The sequence below is a fragment of the Halichoerus grypus genome, chromosome 6 (genome assembly GCF_964656455.1).
Source record: "Halichoerus grypus chromosome 6, mHalGry1.hap1.1, whole genome shotgun sequence".
NCBI classification, from domain to species: domain Eukaryota; kingdom Metazoa; phylum Chordata; class Mammalia; order Carnivora; family Phocidae; genus Halichoerus; species Halichoerus grypus.
The window spans coordinates 118,561,728-118,578,105 of record NC_135717.1 but is presented as its reverse complement, the minus strand read 5'-3'; the positions used below and the strand labels follow the sequence as shown (position 1 = coordinate 118,578,105).

The 16,378-nt window shown below is 49.8% G+C and overlaps 1 protein-coding gene across 1 annotated transcript; it reads left to right on the top strand.

Moving 5' to 3' along the window:
- Nucleotides 1-4,725: 4,725 nt before the first annotated feature.
- LOC118538455 (keratin, type II cytoskeletal 73) lies at nt 4,726-16,370 on the top strand. The gene is given in 10 exon segments (XM_036096419.2): nt 4,726-5,000; nt 5,003-5,208; nt 6,739-6,953; nt 7,993-8,053; nt 8,669-8,764; nt 9,502-9,666; nt 12,197-12,322; nt 12,690-12,910; nt 13,889-13,923; nt 14,703-16,370. Coding segments are annotated over 10 exon segments (1,614 nt in total). The 5' UTR covers nt 4,726-4,768; the 3' UTR covers nt 14,960-16,370.
- Nucleotides 16,371-16,378: the final 8 nt, after the last annotated feature.

Below are 16,378 nucleotides of genomic sequence, written 5' to 3'. Positions count from 1 at the left end.
CATCCCTTTACGCCCCCTTCATGATATAATTTCTTAAATATTTCCCCTAAATACATTTAGAATCACCCCAGTGTTATAATTTTTGCTTCAACAATTAAACATCATTTAGAAAATTCAGGAGGAGAGGGAAAGTCTATTATATTTACCCATATTTTTTATTACCATGTTCTTTCCTTCTTCCCAATGTTTCAAGATTTCTTCTTTTATCATGTCCTTTCTGTTTAGAGAACTTCTCACCATTCTTTTAAGGTAGGTCTGCTGGCAACAAATCCTTCGAATAGTTTTCATTCATCTAAGAGTGTTAGGGTTTCCCCTTCATTGCTGAAGGATTTTTTGCTGGGTATAGGAAACCATGTTGACAGTCTTTTGCTTTCAAACACTTGAAAAATACTGTGCCAGTCCCTAACTTCCATGGTTTCTGATGAGGCTTTGGCTGCCCTTTAAAATCCTTTCCTTTATAGGTGGGGTATTGTTTCTCTTTTGCTGTTTTCACAATTTTAATTCATTCTTAGTTTTCAGAATTCTGACTGGGCTATATCTTGGTGTGGATTTTTTGGGGTTTATTCTGTTTGGATTTGTCAACTTCTTGAATCTTTAGATTTATGTCCTTTGGGGAATTTTCAGTTCTTATTTCTTTGAGTGCTTTTTCAGCCAGTCCTCTTTCTTCTCTCATGAAACTCCAATAATATGAATATAAGACTTTTTGTTATAGTTCCTCAGGTCCCTGATGCTCAGGTCCTTCCTTCCTTCCCTCCTTTCCTTTCCTTTCCTTTCCTTTCCTTTCCTTTCCTTTCCTTTCCTTTCCTTTCCTTTCCTTTCTTTCTTTCCTTTCCTTTCCTTTCTTTCTTTCTTTCTTTCTTTCTTTCTTTCTTTCTTTCTTTCTTTCTTTCTTTCTTTCTTTCTCTTTCTTTCTTCCTTTCTTCCTTTCTTCCTTCCTTCCTTCCTTCCTTCCTTCCTTCCTTCCTTCCTTCCTTCCTTTCTTTCTTTCTTTCTTTCTTTCTTTCTTTCTTTCTTTCTTTCTTTCTTTCTTTCTTTCTTTCGTTTTTCTCTCTGTTGTTCAGGCTGGGTAATTTCTGTTGTTCTATCTTATAGTTCAGAGTCTTTTCTCTGGACCCTGTATTCTGCTGTTAACCTCATCCTTCGAGTTTTTTTACTTTGGTTATTGTATTTATCAACTCTAAAACTTGCACTTGATTCTTGATATTTTATTTCTTTGTTGAGATTTCTATTTTTCCATCTGCTTTGCATATTCTTAATTGCTACTGAAGCATTTTTATCATGGCTGCTTCAAAATATTCATAACGGGGTTCCTGGGTGCCTCAGTCAGTTAAGCATCTGCCTTTGTCTCAGGTCATGATCCCAGAGTCCTGGGATTGAGCCCTGCATTGGACTCCCTGCTCAGTTGGGAGATTCTCCCTTCTTCTTCCTCTCTCTCTTACCTCCCCCCCTTCCCCTGCTTGTGCTCTCTCTCTCTTTCTTGCTCTCACTCACTCTCTCTCTCAAATAAATACATAAAATCTTTAAAAAATATTCATCAGATAATTCTAACATCTTTGTCACCTTAGTGTTGGTGTCTATTGATTGTCTTTTTTTATTCAGTTTGAGATATTCCTTATTCTTGGTATGATAAGTGATTTTTGATCAAAATCTGGACATTTTTGGTATTATGTTATAAGACCTGGGTCGTATTAAGTCTTCTGTTTTAGCTGTCTTCTTCTGACATTGCCCCAACAGGGCAAAGGATTGGGTGACACCCTTTTACTGCCAGGTGGGGGTGGAAGTCAGAGCTCCCCATGTGGTCCACTGGTGTTTGATGGATCTGAGACAATTGCCTGGTGGGGATGAAAGTCCCAGCTTCTGCCTTGGCCTTCCCTGGCATCATCCAGGGTGCCTCATTATAGTCTGGTGAGTCTAGGCCTCCTGCTCATCTTTTGCTGGAGTAGGTGAAGATGGGACCTCAGTGTTTTTTGTAATGTTTGGCTAGAGTAGAGTGGTTACTGTCTATACGTTTTCTGTCTTTCTAGGCTTCCCCATTCCTGGATATTTGGCTAGAAAGTTTAGACTTCTGTAGGGCTTCTGAAAAATCTGTATCCTTCCAGGCTATTGCTTTCTTCTGTTCCAAGTCTGGGATATATGAAACAAATAGGAAACCCAAGGAACTCACCACCATGTTGTTCCTTGTCTTCGAAGATCCCTAGGCAGTGTGACTTTTTCTCTCCACCTTTCAGAGTCTTCTTATGTTTGTTTTATATATAATATGTGGGTTCTTAGTTGCAGTAAGTAGAAGAATAGTGTTCATGCTATTTCTTCTGCTAAAGCAATGTCAGAAGAAGGGGAAAGTATGTCTACTCCATCTTCCTGGATGACAAATACTAAATATGCTTTTACAACATGATTTTATTGCCTTTGGGGGTGATGGGAGGTTGGTTTCCTGCCTCCTGTGGCTGAACCCATCGGAGATGCTTGCCTAGAGGCCTGAGCAAAGGCTAATGGCAGCACTGGCCCTCTGTGGGAAATGGGGCTGACTTAGCAACTGCGTGAAGATCAGATAAGGTTTCAGCTGGTATTGAGTTTCCCCTGGCAATAGCAGTGGCAGGATGTGAAATATAAGTGGCCCACTTAGGGGGGTTTTTAAAGACAGATACTAAGGATCTTGTCCTTAGGGGGAATGATTTCAAGGGACATCGAAGAATCTTTTTGTCCCTCCATGATTTCCCGAGAGTCCCTCCCTCCTGTGGTTCTGGGCAGTGAAGAGGGAGGATGGGGTGTGGGTCTTGTCCTTAGGAGCCTTTCTGGCTTTTGGGAAAGATTGGCACACACCTGGAACGCACGTGGAAACATTGAGTTAGAGCAAAAAATAGGTACACTTGGAGGAGGCTGGCCAGAGAGGAGAGTTGGATTGAGATGTGCCCAGAGACGTTTCCCTGGGGTGCCCGTATGGCAAGTTCACAAGGAAGAAGGGCCAGGGTGGGAGAAGGGTAGTGAAGGCCATGCAGAATGAGGGATGGCTGTGCATTAGCACTCATACAACCGCACTGCAGAGTCGGCATTCACAGTGTGACCACTGGCTTTCAGCCCCTAGGGAGTGATCTCAAGGCCTGTGACAGCAGTCTGTAGTTTTGCTGAGACATGGGTCTGAATCATGTTTACCCTGACGCTGGCGTGCTGGAAGGAGTCAATTAGGGAGTGATTCTGGCTGGAATACTCTGCATCCTCATCACAACACAGCGTTGTGGATCTTCACTCATCATGCCTTATGAAGGAATTGCAAAGGGCTAAAACTTTTGTGCCTAGTGAAAAAAAAAAATGAAAAGATTGCCAAATGCTATTGCTGGTAGTGAAATTGAGACCATCTAAGAAAATGATTATTCTTAACTAGAAAATAGCTGTTTGTATAAAAAGAGCAGGGGAGGTTGAATTTGGCAATTGCTTGGTTTTAGAGTAGAGGCATAATACTGGTGTATTATAATACCCAATACAGAACAGGGCTATAATCTCTGGACATAAATAGAAAAGTGGGATTGGCAAACTTCATTCAAGCACTCTGGTGAAAAAATTGCATTTTTGTGAAGGATATTATATACTGTGTATATATTTGGGGTTTGGGAACTGTGAAGTGCTTGGGTCACATACTTTGGTGTTGCCAAGGCTCTAATGAAATTCAAGTGTCTGTCCTCCCTCCTAGAATTGTGAGCTAGGCTTCTATCTTATTAATTTATGACCCCAGAGCCTAGCACAGTACCTGGGACAGAGTCAGCCTTTAGCAGAAGACTATTAAGTGAAGGATGGATGAATGAATGGGTAGGTCAGTGGACAGATGGGCTGACAGATGGACAAATACGACCTTCATAGCTATGTATGTGGGGTCAGAAGTCGAGCCCAGAGAACTTCAAAGCTGGGGCCTTCATTTTGTTAGGTGTTTGCATCCTCTGGGATTCATACAAAAAAGGGCTCATGAAATGTTTGCTATCCTCAGCTATCTGAGCCTCTGCTTTCTCATTTGTGAAATGTGGATTAGCATACTCCTCCCCAGGCTGACTGAGTGGATGAAGCAAGCTTCAGTGTGCAAGGAGATCTTTTAATGCTGTAAAGTGCTGTACTAGAGTCAGCTACCATGAATGGTGGCAATGCCATTATTTCAAGGTCAAGGGTGAGGTGGCGTGAGAGTACAGGAACAAAGAAGTTGGTGTGTGCAGGGCAGCCTGGCTGCACAGGGGAGCAGAAGACCTGCCTGGAAGGGCACAACAGAGGCCCTGGATTCCTGTCTCTAGCAGCCCTGGGAAGCCAGGCCACAGAGTCTTTTCCTAACCACATAAAAGTGGTTCAGCCAGGGTCCCTGATCTGATGCTGGTAGAGTCCTGAGATCTCTCACAGATGAAGCTGTCAATTAAAGGTCTTCCTCTGCACCCCTGCAATCCAGCCTCCCCCCTCCCTGAGGAAGGGCAATTGAGGCTGTGACAAACCTCTCCACCAAGATCTTTCTAGGGATAATTTGGTCAGGCTAACTATCCCATGTTAATTAGATAAGACTCAAATTACATGAGCCAGCCTTGCAAGCCCAGCACTTTGGGAGTTTTCAAGTTATTTACCTGGTGTCTCTGATTTTGCTGGGAGAAAATGATTTCTTGCTCCTAGGCAAACTAAACCCACAAATTAGGGCAGTGGCTCCCTCCTGAGCCCTATAAAGGGGGAGCCTGAGATTGTAGGCTGGTGAATTACATCTCAGCCAAGGGTTAGCATCTTATTCCATCTCTCTGGCCTTTCCAGCATGAGTCGCCAATTCACCTACAAGTCAGGAGCTGCCACCAAGGGGGGCTTCAGCGGCTGCTCAGCAGTGTTCTCAGGGGGCAGCTCGTCCTCCTACCGGGCAGGGGGCAAAGGATTCAGCGGGGGCTTTGGAAGCCGGAGCCTCTACAGCCTGGGGGGCACCCGGAGCATCTCCCTCAACATGGCCAGTGGCAGCGGGCGGGCAGGGGGCTATGGGTTTGGTCGAGGCCGGGCCAGTCTGGCAGCATGTTTGGCAGTGTGGCCCTGGGGCCCGTGTGTCCGTCTGTGTGCCCTCCAGGGGGCATCCACCAGGTTACCATCAACAAGAACCTCCTGGCCCCCCTCAACGTGGAGCTGGACCCGGAGATCCAGAAAGTGCGCACCCAGGAGCGGGAGCAAATCAAGGCGCTGAACAACAAATTCGCCTCTTTCATTGACAAGGTGGGACTTTTTGGAGCAAGCCAAGCATAGAGCCCCTTCCTTCCTCTACCTTCACTGCCCTCGGGGGGCTCCCTGTCTGAACCAGAGGAAGGCAGGACACTCACTCCCCAGGATGCAGACACAGTGAGGACAGAGCAGGGAAGAACTAGACAAACCTGAAATCAGTGCTGACGGGTTGGGGGTATGGGGGGTCAGAGGGGCAGGAGGAGCCAGGGAGTTTGGTTTGGGAAGGTTTCCAGGAGGTCGGGGAAGTGGCCTCAAAGTTGAGAAGTAGGAGAGTAACAGTTTATGAAACTAGGAAGCCAGACAAAGGAGAGCTCCATGGCAGCCTGGGATATCTATAAAGCCATTGAGACCCAGTTTCTCCTCTCATAGGACCCAGACCAGCTCAGATTCTGGTTGAAAGACAAATTCATAGCCTATAATACACCCAGTGTATAAGGTGAGGCAGATGGGGATCAGCGATGCACTAGAGCTGTGGTCCTCAAAAGAGCTCCCTGAACCAGCAGCATTAGGATCACCTGGGCACTTGTAGAAATGCACATTCTCAGGCCCTGCCTCATACTGAATTGTAAGCTCTGACAGTGAGACCCAGGAGCCCCCAGGTGATGCTGATGCCCACTTGAGTTTGAGAACCCGGAGGGAAAAAAGGGTAGCAGGGCCTTGGGAAATAGAGACTTCCTGAACTCAGGGGAGTAGGGGAAGCTCACCGGGGTGACAGTGAGTAGGGTGGCAGCACATGAATAGGAGTTCACTGGATGGAGGTGGGGAAAGGAAGCCTAGGGAGAGGGAGTCATCCCACGTAGCATGGTAGACTTGTCCAGAGAATGGGGAGAACTTGGCTTTGCGAGAGAATCAGGTGAGTGGTAGAGGAGGGGAAGGAAGGGGTGGGCACATTGCGAAGAGCACAGGAGGCATTTGGATTCAATCCTGCTGGTGATGGGGAAACACCAGAGCACTTTGAGCAAGGGAATGGTATGGTATTTGCAGGCTGCAACTTGAGACTGCTGGTTCTTCCCCTGGAGAAATGCTCTGAGATCAGAGAGTTGGACATGAAAGCAACAGAGGAAGGCCCAAGACCCCCAGTCAGCTGAGTGCTTGCCTCTGGCTGGGCTGAGAGCTGACATGATGGAGGAGACAGAGAGGAGGCAGAGCACAGGCCAGGCCACCAGGCCCTAAGCAGGGGCGCCCAAGAGTGTGAAGGCCAGGACAGGCCAGCTTACGTGTCTAAGGACTTGCCTTAAAGAGATGGTCTGGGCTGCTGGTGGATACTGGTTCAGGCAGATTTAGACAGGTACAGAGGAGACGGGCCTGGCTAGTGGGAAATGAAGATGATGAGGTCCTGCCCGATCTTAGGGGCTGCCTCCAGAAAGAGAACCTCAGTCAGACAAAGGGCCCTGGGTGGGGCAGGGCTGTGAGGGATATTTCCTAAGGGCTGAGGCTTACCCTTTAAGCTAATGTAGCATAGGAGCACACTGCCACTGTCCAGGAAAGGAAACCACACAGCCTCTCTATTGATTTGGGTCCCAGGTGCGTTTCCTAGAGCAGCAGAACCAGGTGCTGGAGACCAAGTGGGAGCTGCTGCAGCAGCTGGACCTGAACAACTGCAAGAACAACCTGGAGCCCATCCTCGAGGGCCACATCAGCAACCTGCGGAAGCAGCTGGAGATGCTGTCCGGGGACAGGGTGCGGCTGGACTCGGAGCTGAGGAGCATGCGGGATGTGGTGGAGGACTACAAGAGGAGGTGAGTGGGACCCCACACCTACAGGGTGACTGGCCTGCCAGAGCTGGGCTTTCCCAGCAGGCCCTGGGACACTTGCCTCTGGCCTCAGGGGCACTGAGCTCGGATAAGAGTGGCCCATCCCGAGTTCCCCTAGCCGGGCAAGATGAGGGCCCTCTCTGGATGGCCAGGCAGTCCGGACAGTGGAGAGTCAGCCTCTCAGGCAGTGAGAGGGCTGTCCTGGCAAGTGGCCACCTCCTTGGCGTGCTCCCTCCTGCTCCCCACTGGAGAGAGCCTCCCAGCTCCTAAGCTTGCTCAGTGGGTCCCCAAGTTCCAAGGAACCACCGTCCCCCTGCCTCAACCCAGCAGGGCAGGGAGTTGGAGTTTCTCTCATGTCCCTCAGGTCGTGGACATTTGGGCCATGCCCCCTCTTCCTGTCCCAGGGGATAGTTCTGGCTTCCTTAAGACTCATACTTCGAGATGGGGTGAAGTTATTTTTTTTTTTTTTTTAAAGATTTTATTTATTTATTTGAGAGAGAATGAGAGAGAGCACATGAGAGCGGGGAGGGTCAGAGGGAGAAGCAGACTCCCTGCCGAGCAGGGAGCCCGATGCGGGACTCGATCCAGGGACTCCAGGATCATGACCTGAGCCGAAGGCAGTCGCTTAACCAACTGAGCCACCCAGGCGCCCTGGGGTGAAGTTATTAACAGGGGTGTCAGGCAGCTGGAGTGACACAAGGATCAGGGCTAAAAGGGGAAGCAGCATGTTCCTGTGATTTGCATACTTAATGGGAGGAGGAAGAACCTACTTACTCTCCAGGTATCAGGGGAAATCCAGACTCCAAATCATCTGGTCCCCTGGCCTGGGAGGGAGTTGCTTGCAAACCCTGTCTATAGCACTGGCTAAGTAGTCCTAGTGAGTTGGACAGATCCGCAAAGATATAGAATAATACCTGCTATATGGGACATAGTGTGGGCACCTCTTTTTCTGCTTTCATGATGAGCATGCACACACACACACACACACACACACCCCTTGCTCACTGCAATGCTTTCCCTGCAGGTATGAGGAGGAAATTAACAAGCGCACAACTGCCGAGAATGAATTTGTGGTGCTCAAGAAGGTGAGGAGGGGGTGAATATCCCTCAGTCACCCAGACGCTGGAGTGTGGAGGGCAGGGGAGGGAACAGAGAGGAGACTGAGGTCTGTGCTTCTTGTAGAACGACCCAGAGCTGAAGTGCCCAAGGAAGATGGAGGGATGTACTGCTTGAGACATCTTGGGACACCTTGATATTTACCTAGAATATATCACCTTGTCCACTTTTTATATTTGGTGTGAGTGGCAGGAGCCCAGGTTGTGCCCGCTTTGGCTTGGGAAACAGGACATGCTTTAAGAGGGGCTGCAGGTTTACCTTCCAACTCTGCCTGTCTCTGGCAAAGCGCTGTGGCTGTCCTGGGCTCTGACCATTGAATGACCCCCGTGTGGGAGATAGTACTCCCTCCTAAGCCCTCTCTTTGAGAAATAGAGGCAGTAACAAGATTCCATTTTGGATGGTGTGCAGAGGAGTTCCAAGGCTCGCAGTGAGTCTTGGGTGGAAGTCATGTTCCTGCTCTCTGGGTCTTGACTCCATTCCCTGGGGGCAGCTCGTGAGTGTTGGTGCTCGGATGCCAGTTCCTGGGAGAGCCCTTGTCTGAGCTTGAAGAATGGCGATGTCAGGGGGTCTCTGGATTCCTTTAGGATGTGGATGCGGCTTACATGAGCAAGGTGGAACTGCAGGCCAAGGTGGATGCCCTGGATGGAGAAATCAAGTTCCTCAAATGCCTGTATGAAGGGGTAAGGCTCCATCCCCCAGTCCTATCCCCAGCTCTGTCTTCTGGAAGGACAGACATGTGAATGAGTAGTTGGTTATTCATTCCTTAGTAACTTTAAGAGCCTAGGGGATCTCCAGCATTTGGATGCTGGGGGCCATGTTGATCAAAGGAAAGCGTGACATCTATCCCGGTGTGCCCAAATGATGTGTGCCATCAGTCCCAGCCTGGCCTCCAGATGTCCCGGTCTCACTTCCTCCAGGAAGCCATGGGTCCTTATGGGGTTCCCACTGGTCTTCAGCCAAGGATATTCTCATTTCTGCCTGTCTTCTCCCTGCCACTTGGGTGTTTCCCTGGGTCTTGAGCAGGAATCTCCAGGGACAGAAGTAGGGAGTCTTCACACCCTTTCTACTGCCTCTGACCATCTGGCTTCAAGCCTGAGCCTGTTGGCCAAGCATATGTGTCCTGTGTCCTTAGTGTCTCTTGTGTGGTGGCTAGGCTGTTTTCCCACTACCACTACTACTTCCTCTACTCCTGATCTGTCTCAGGTGACAGACAGCTGGGCTGTTTTCTTCCTGAGCTGCTTCAAACTCATTCAACAGTTTTCAGATGTGGTATTGAAACATCAATGGGTGGCTTTGGGGAATGAAGCTTGCATCTATTTAGGAGGGCCTAGGGGATCTCCTGCTAGGAAAGGGCCATCACCTTGGCATCTTCTTCTGCCCACAAAAGGCATTTCATGTTTCTTTTTTTCCCATGTAGGAGATTGCTCAGATCCAGTCTCACATCAGTGACACGTCTGTCATCCTATCCATGGACAACAACCGGAACCTAGACCTGGACAGCATCATTGCTGAGGTCCGTGCCCAGTATGAAGATACCGCCCTGAAGAGCAAGGCCGAGGCCGAGGCGCTGTACCAGACCAAGGTGGGCTGCACACCTCCCCAGAGTCCATGTCCCACCATGTCCCACACATTTTCTGGGAGCACAGAACTGTCCTGGGTGCTGGGGAAAGCCCCAAAGGAGGAGAAGATGAAGCTCTTAGACTGATCCACTTAGACTGGGGCAGTCATGGAAGGACACTTACAGCCAAGTGCAAATGAAGGTGGCATAGACAGAGTCCCAGATGCTGAGGAGACAAAGGTTAGGGGACCAGGTGGGGCAGGTCAGGGCTGACTTCTTGGAGGCGGAGGGTTTTGAACTGAGTCTGAGAGGGAGAGAAACATGGGTAGTTAGCATCTCAACTCCCTCATTAATTACAATAAATTAGGGGGTCTCTTGAGTGTGATCTGAGATCAGGTAATTCCTACCTTTCTTTCAAGTCCAACTGCAAGGATAAAGGGGGAGTGTGAGTCCCTTAGATCTTAACTCCTCTAATGGGTCATGGGTGGGGAAACGATTCTTTAGATAATTTGGTTTCTCAGATCAAGATGGCAACTTCCTAATTGTTTCATGCTGTTTATCGGGTTCCTTCTCAGCAGAGATTCACATGCTTGAGGACTTATCTTGTCCCTCCCTCTGCCTCCTTGCCACCATAGGGACAGAAAGATGTGGCCAGTAGGGGTGAGAGGAAGGGAGGCTTTCAAGGCCCAGATAACAACACAAGCCAGGGCTCCTTGATAAAAGTTTAAACCCAAGTCTCTAGTCCCCACATCCCTACACGTGATTGCTGCAAGCCAGTGTCAGTGTTGGCCATGTGGCCCAGCCACTCTGGATTGTCACTGGAAGGAACCTGCTTAACCCCAGGTTCCTTCCAGAAGAATTAGGCAGGTCTGCACAGACATGATTTTTGGATCATTTGCTGTTTGGGGTTATACACACCTGCACTTCTCCATCTGGAGGTAAGCACTTATTGACCAGAGTTTCATTAGTATAGTTCTAGCAACAGAATTATGAGGTCTTATTATTATCATTCCCCTTTCAAAGATGAAGAAACCAGGGCTCAGGGAGTGTTAGTAACTTGCCAAGATCACTTAGCTGGTAAGTGATGGAGCTGGATTTGAATCTAGATGACTGACTGCCAGTTCCACAGTGTTTAGACAGAAGATCAGGACATGACTCTGGTAAGAAGTGTTTATAGTGAGGGTTTGGGATGGCCTGGGAGTGGAACGGAGAAGGATGCTTGCCTGTTTGCCTCAAAAGGAGACTGCTTGGTGTCAGAACTGGGGAAGTTAGTGCCTCCCTCTCTGTCGGTGTGTAGGGAGAGCCATCCTGCTCACACAGCCTTGCAGAGGAGCAGAAGATCACTGTCCCGCCCCCATGTTTATCGTCCCAAGATTAGCACCAAAGATAAAACACAGGAGCATAGTGAGAATCCCCCCTGCCTTCCAGGGGACCTGGCACCTTTAAGAGGAATCTTGAACCTAGGGCCTTGTTAGGGTCAGCTATGACAGCTTGCACCAGGGACAGAGAAAGGCAGTGCACAGCCACCAGAGTTCTGAATGTCACACTTTTCCAAGTTCCTCTTAAGCCAGATTCTGGGGTAGAACTAAAATATTCTCTTTGACTATTCACTGGATGGCATCAAAGGCAGGAGTGATCCTGAAACTAGCAGATGATCTCAAATTCATGGCTAACAGTGTTGGGGAATAGCAGAACCTGCCACCACACCACACACACGCGCACACACACACACACACACACACACACACACACAATGTTCCTCATGCTGGGAAAGACTTCCAGTAGCCTGGAGCCCAGCTGAGCTACGAAGGAGAGGAAGTTACAGAGAAGACAGGTCCCTGCCATCCAGTCATGCTAAGTCTGATGGGGAAAACTCAGAATGGTGTGCTTGTAATACAGTGTGGTAAGATCTATGGACTGGAGTGCCAGGAGCTATGGAAATAGAAGTACACCCAACAGGCAGATCAAGGCAGGCCTCCTGGAGGAAGTGACTCTGCCCTGGCTGAGTTGGAACTAGCTAAGGAAAAAGGGGAAATGGGTGGGGAAGGGTTTACCAGGGGGAGGTAGCAGTTGGTGCAAAGACTCAGAGACTTGAGAGCACAGGGATGTTTAGGGAACATGGAACTGTTTGGCACAGGTGTAGAAACAAGTAGATGAAGGTGGGGCAGTGAAAAAGGAGTCTGGAGAGACTGGTGGATGCCAAACCTCAAAGCACCTTGATGCCATGCTCATAGTTTGATTTTGACCTTGACTTTGAAGGGCTATGGGTAAGGGAGCATCACAGTCGGAGTTGAGTGTTATAAAGTTGCAGTGAGGAGAGTAGAAGGCTTTCAACAGTTCTTATGGCCAAATCTAACCATCAGTGAGATGACTGTGCTTAAGGCAAACAAATAAATCCAGTGAGCAGATGGTTGAGTGGGAGGCTGTTGGTAGGCCTCGTGAGGTTGGGGACCCCCACCCACCTGTCACACTCTGAAGACAAAGGCACAGTCTGCCAATTTGAACTCAGCCAGGCCCTGAGTCAAGGTCTCTGCTTTGCTCCCTGTCCCCCTAGTTCCAGGAGCTCCAGCTAGTGGCCGGCAGGCATGGGGATGACCTCAAACACACCAAGAACGAGATCTCTGAACTGACTCGGCTTATCCAAAGGCTACGCTCAGAGATTGAGAGTGTGAAAAAGCAGGTAAGGGAGCTTTGGCTGGTCCTGGCTCATTTCCCAAGGGAGGAGTGAACTGCTTATCACACATAACTCCTCTGGGACCAGGGGGCCCACTTTCTCAAATGGACCCCCTGGTCTCATCCTCCACACTTACCTCCCATCTGAAGTCTGGAGCAATTGGAAGGGTCTTTTCAGAAAGCCAAGTAGCTGAGAATAACAAGCCTCCCTGACCCATGTTGACAGGACTCCTTCACCATGGATGTGGCTTTGCTGTAGGAAGTGGGGCCAGATAGAGGAGGGTCCAACCACAGTGAGCTCATTGTGGTGAGGGGTGAAGGGAGGTCCAGAGAGCCTTAGAGCTCAGGGGAAAATGCTACCTTCTGACCCTCAGTGCTCCAACCTGGAGACGGCCATCGCCGATGCCGAGCAGCGGGGTGACTGTGCCCTGAAGGACGCCCGGGCCAAGCTGGACGAGCTGGAGGCAGCCCTGCACCAGGCCAAGGAGGAGCTGGCCCGGATGCTGCGCGAGTACCAGGAGCTCATGAGCACGAAGCTGGCCCTGGACGTGGAGATCGCCACCTACCGCAAGCTGCTGGAGGGTGAGGAGTGCAGGTGAGTGGTGGGAAGGGTCTTAGAATGTTAGAGCTGGAAGAACTTTTGGAATCTTCTGACTCAGTTTCTCAGAGTGTGGGAGAGGTTGCTGGACAGCCTGGAGATACTTTTCAGGTCACGCACAGACATAGCTTTAAACAGCATCTGGTCAGTTAATGAGACAGCGATATCCTTTACAGTTCTCCTGTGACTTTCCAGACTGACAGGGAGAAAGTCTCAGTGTGGTGCTGTTGTGTCTTTAACACCGCCCGGACCCTTGCAAATATCCCTATTAATAAAGAGACAGTAGATCCCAGGTTCAGAGCCTCTGGCAGACAATAATATCTAGCCAAAAAATTTCAAATTACTTTATTTTCATTATATTTATTTTTATTGCTACTTTTTTTTCTTTTTTGGTCAGGTAGTGTTGGCTATTTACCCTGGTGGTATAAGACTTCTTTTTAGGAAAAATGCATTTTTTGTTATAAAACACACAGCCAATGAAAAGTACTAAATATATAACAGTGTGAGTTGTGCATGTTCATAGCAACAATCAGACAGGTGTACATGAAGCATTGGTATGTGAAAACCCTTGATCTATCTGAGCACCCCTGTATCACTGAGACTCACAGGGGAGAAGTTACTGGTCTTAAAATCAGACAGTTCCTTAATGACAACCGATGCTAATATTTCCACATGTGTATTTATTCTGGCATTAACCTCGCAGGAATAAAGAAATGGGATAAAGAGAAACCCAGAGGAGGGACCCTGAGGGGTGTTGTTGTTGGGAGCCCCAGGTTTGCAAGTTGGCACATCTCTGAAGTGGAAAGAGTAGCCTTGGGGGGCGGTGGTACCGAGCCTGCGGGTACCCCAAGGCCGGCTGGCAGGCTGGAGGGGCTCGTGGAGGCGGGGCTAGGCTGGCTGCTGACTTCAAGCTGTGGTGTGGGGAACTCGGATTCCACGCACTGGAGATTCACCTACACTTTTCTTTCCGCACAGGATGTCTGGAGAATACACCAACTCCGTGAGCATCTGTGAGTATTTCACACCTCTGAGGGTATATTTGTAGTCCATCAGTGGATACGAAGTAAGCGGGTGCCTACCGCCAGGCCCCCATGGAACAGCCTGGGCTCTGCCTGGTAGATCACTATGGTCACCATCGCCTTCTTTGCTGAGACCTTTTCCTCTGTAGAGTTCCTGCTGCCAGCTTCCCATCACATTCTGATATTTCATAGGGGCCCCTTCCCCAGAAATCTCACCTATGCTGGGATGAAATTCCCAGTCCGCCCTCTTCTACCTCCCCCACCCCGGCTTTCCTGCATGACGGAGGCGGTGAGCTTCCTGAGTCTACCTCCGCACTGAGAGTGGAGACCTGCGCCCAGACCCGTGGCGCAGCGCCCGTGCTAATGTGGGCTCTGTAGCGTCCCACCCAGTCTCCTTCTGAGACAGGCCAGCCCAACCTTCTCTAAATCAAGCAGCCAGGAAATTCTTTGAAAAAAATTAAGAATGTATTCTAAAGTTAAATGCAAGACCTGTTGGCTTATGTGATGCTTTGGGGGAAGCTCTTGCTATTCCTCTTGGTCCAAAGAATGAGAAGGTGCCTGATTTGGGGATCCTGTGGGATCTGGGCTATTTATTCCAGAGCTTGAGCCGCTCAGGCATTGAGCATATGTCACTAGAGTCCATAGTTGATGTGAAGTGTTTGCCTAAGAGGGAGACATCTAGGCTAGTTGCAGCTGGGAGACTGGAGGGGACTTGGGGTCACCCCTGTCCGGGGACATACACTTATCACTCCTCCCTGCATCCCCCACAGCGGTCATCAGCAGCACCACGGCGGGGACCACGGGCGCCGGGGCCGGCTTTGGTTTCAGCAGCGCTGGCACCTACGGTTACCGGCCCAGCTCTGTCTCGGGGGGCTACGGCATGCTGTCGGGGGGCTGTGTCACTGGCAGTGGGAACTGCAGCCCCCGCGGGGAGGCCAAAACCAGGCTGGGGAGTGTAAGTGAGTTCAAGGACCCCCAGGGGAAGGCCTCCGCTCTGAGCTCCCCTGCCAAGAAAACCACAAGATAAAGGGAAAGTCCATTTCCCAGCCATCCACCTGACCCGGCTCTTCCTCCAGACTCCTTCTCCAGGAAACTCCTGTCTCACATTTCTCCTGGTCTCCTTCTTGCTTTCCTTTGCCACTGACATTTCCTCTCTTCCCCTCCTGCCTTAGTCTTTCTGAATCTAGAGTCAGGATTCTAGCCCATCCTTCTGCCTCCATACTAAGAGACCCCCTAACTCAGCACCCCCTTCCTGAAGCATTGCCAACAATGATGGCCCGGACCTTGCCCTGGCCTGCACTCCTCCCCCGGGGGAAGGTTTCTCTCAGAGGTGACCCCCTCCATGCCCTGGCTTAGGTCATTTGGCCACACGCTCCATGAGCTCATGAGATTACAGGTCCACCGACAGACACACAAGGACTGTCTCCTGTTACAGCAAGCCCGGCTCAGGCGAAACACCAGGTTATAGCTTATATCTTGTGCAGCCCCTGCATGTATAGAGAGTTGGGAGTAGCCCTGGGGATTTGTCCCACCCGTGAAGGGATTTGTGCCCTCAATCTGTGAGTTCTTGTCTTTGTTCAGGCCTTCCCTCCCTGCTCCCCACGTCTCACCGATAAACTTAATAAAACTCATGCAGGACCAGGCTGCTTCTCTCTCCCAAGGGGATCCTCATCTCAGGGCACATCTCTTCCATATGTGGAGGTCAATGTCCTGGAGCCTGGGGCATCGAGGTCTGACGTGTTCCACAGAGCCCCAAAGTGTCTTTTAATCTGAGGGCAAGAGATCCTTACATGGACTGCAGGATCCTACTGGGTTTTGTGAGACTGGGGATTCATCTCTGACCGCCATCCCCCCCAGATGCACCTTTGAGTCATGCTTTTCTCAGGCCAACGCTCCAGTGAGCGGGCGGTCTTTAACAGCGTGCAGATTATGGGCAGGGAGAGGGAGGCAACACTTGTCTGTGGCAGGATTTAAAACCGGTCCAGAGGCAGCAGAGAGCAAGCTCTGAAAGCCTGGGGCTCAAGTTACAGCTAGTCCCTGTTCTCTGGGAAAAGGCCAAAGTAGCGTCTCTTTAAAGTAACGAGCCATGGCCCCTTGGTCTTTGGTGAAGTGAAAGTCTCTGAGTGCGAGTTGTGTTGAAGCATGGCTGTCTCTGCAACACACACCACCCAGCCTCCAAAACACTCTTGTGCTGAGAGACGTCTGCCAGGTGCCAAGGCCGCAGTGATGCTGTCAGGACGCAGAGAGCCAGGGGGAGTCCACCACCCATTCAGGCTGGGACTCACAGGTGCTTCTGAGCAGCGTCACTGTGGAACCAGGGTGTCTTAGAGTTCAAGCCAATGGCTTTGAATTCAGGTTCAGGCTCTGCAACCAACTAGGGGTCAAGAGCAAAGCAAAGCTCTCAAGACGTTCACGTCTCATTTCTTTAGCTATAAAATAGGCAGAC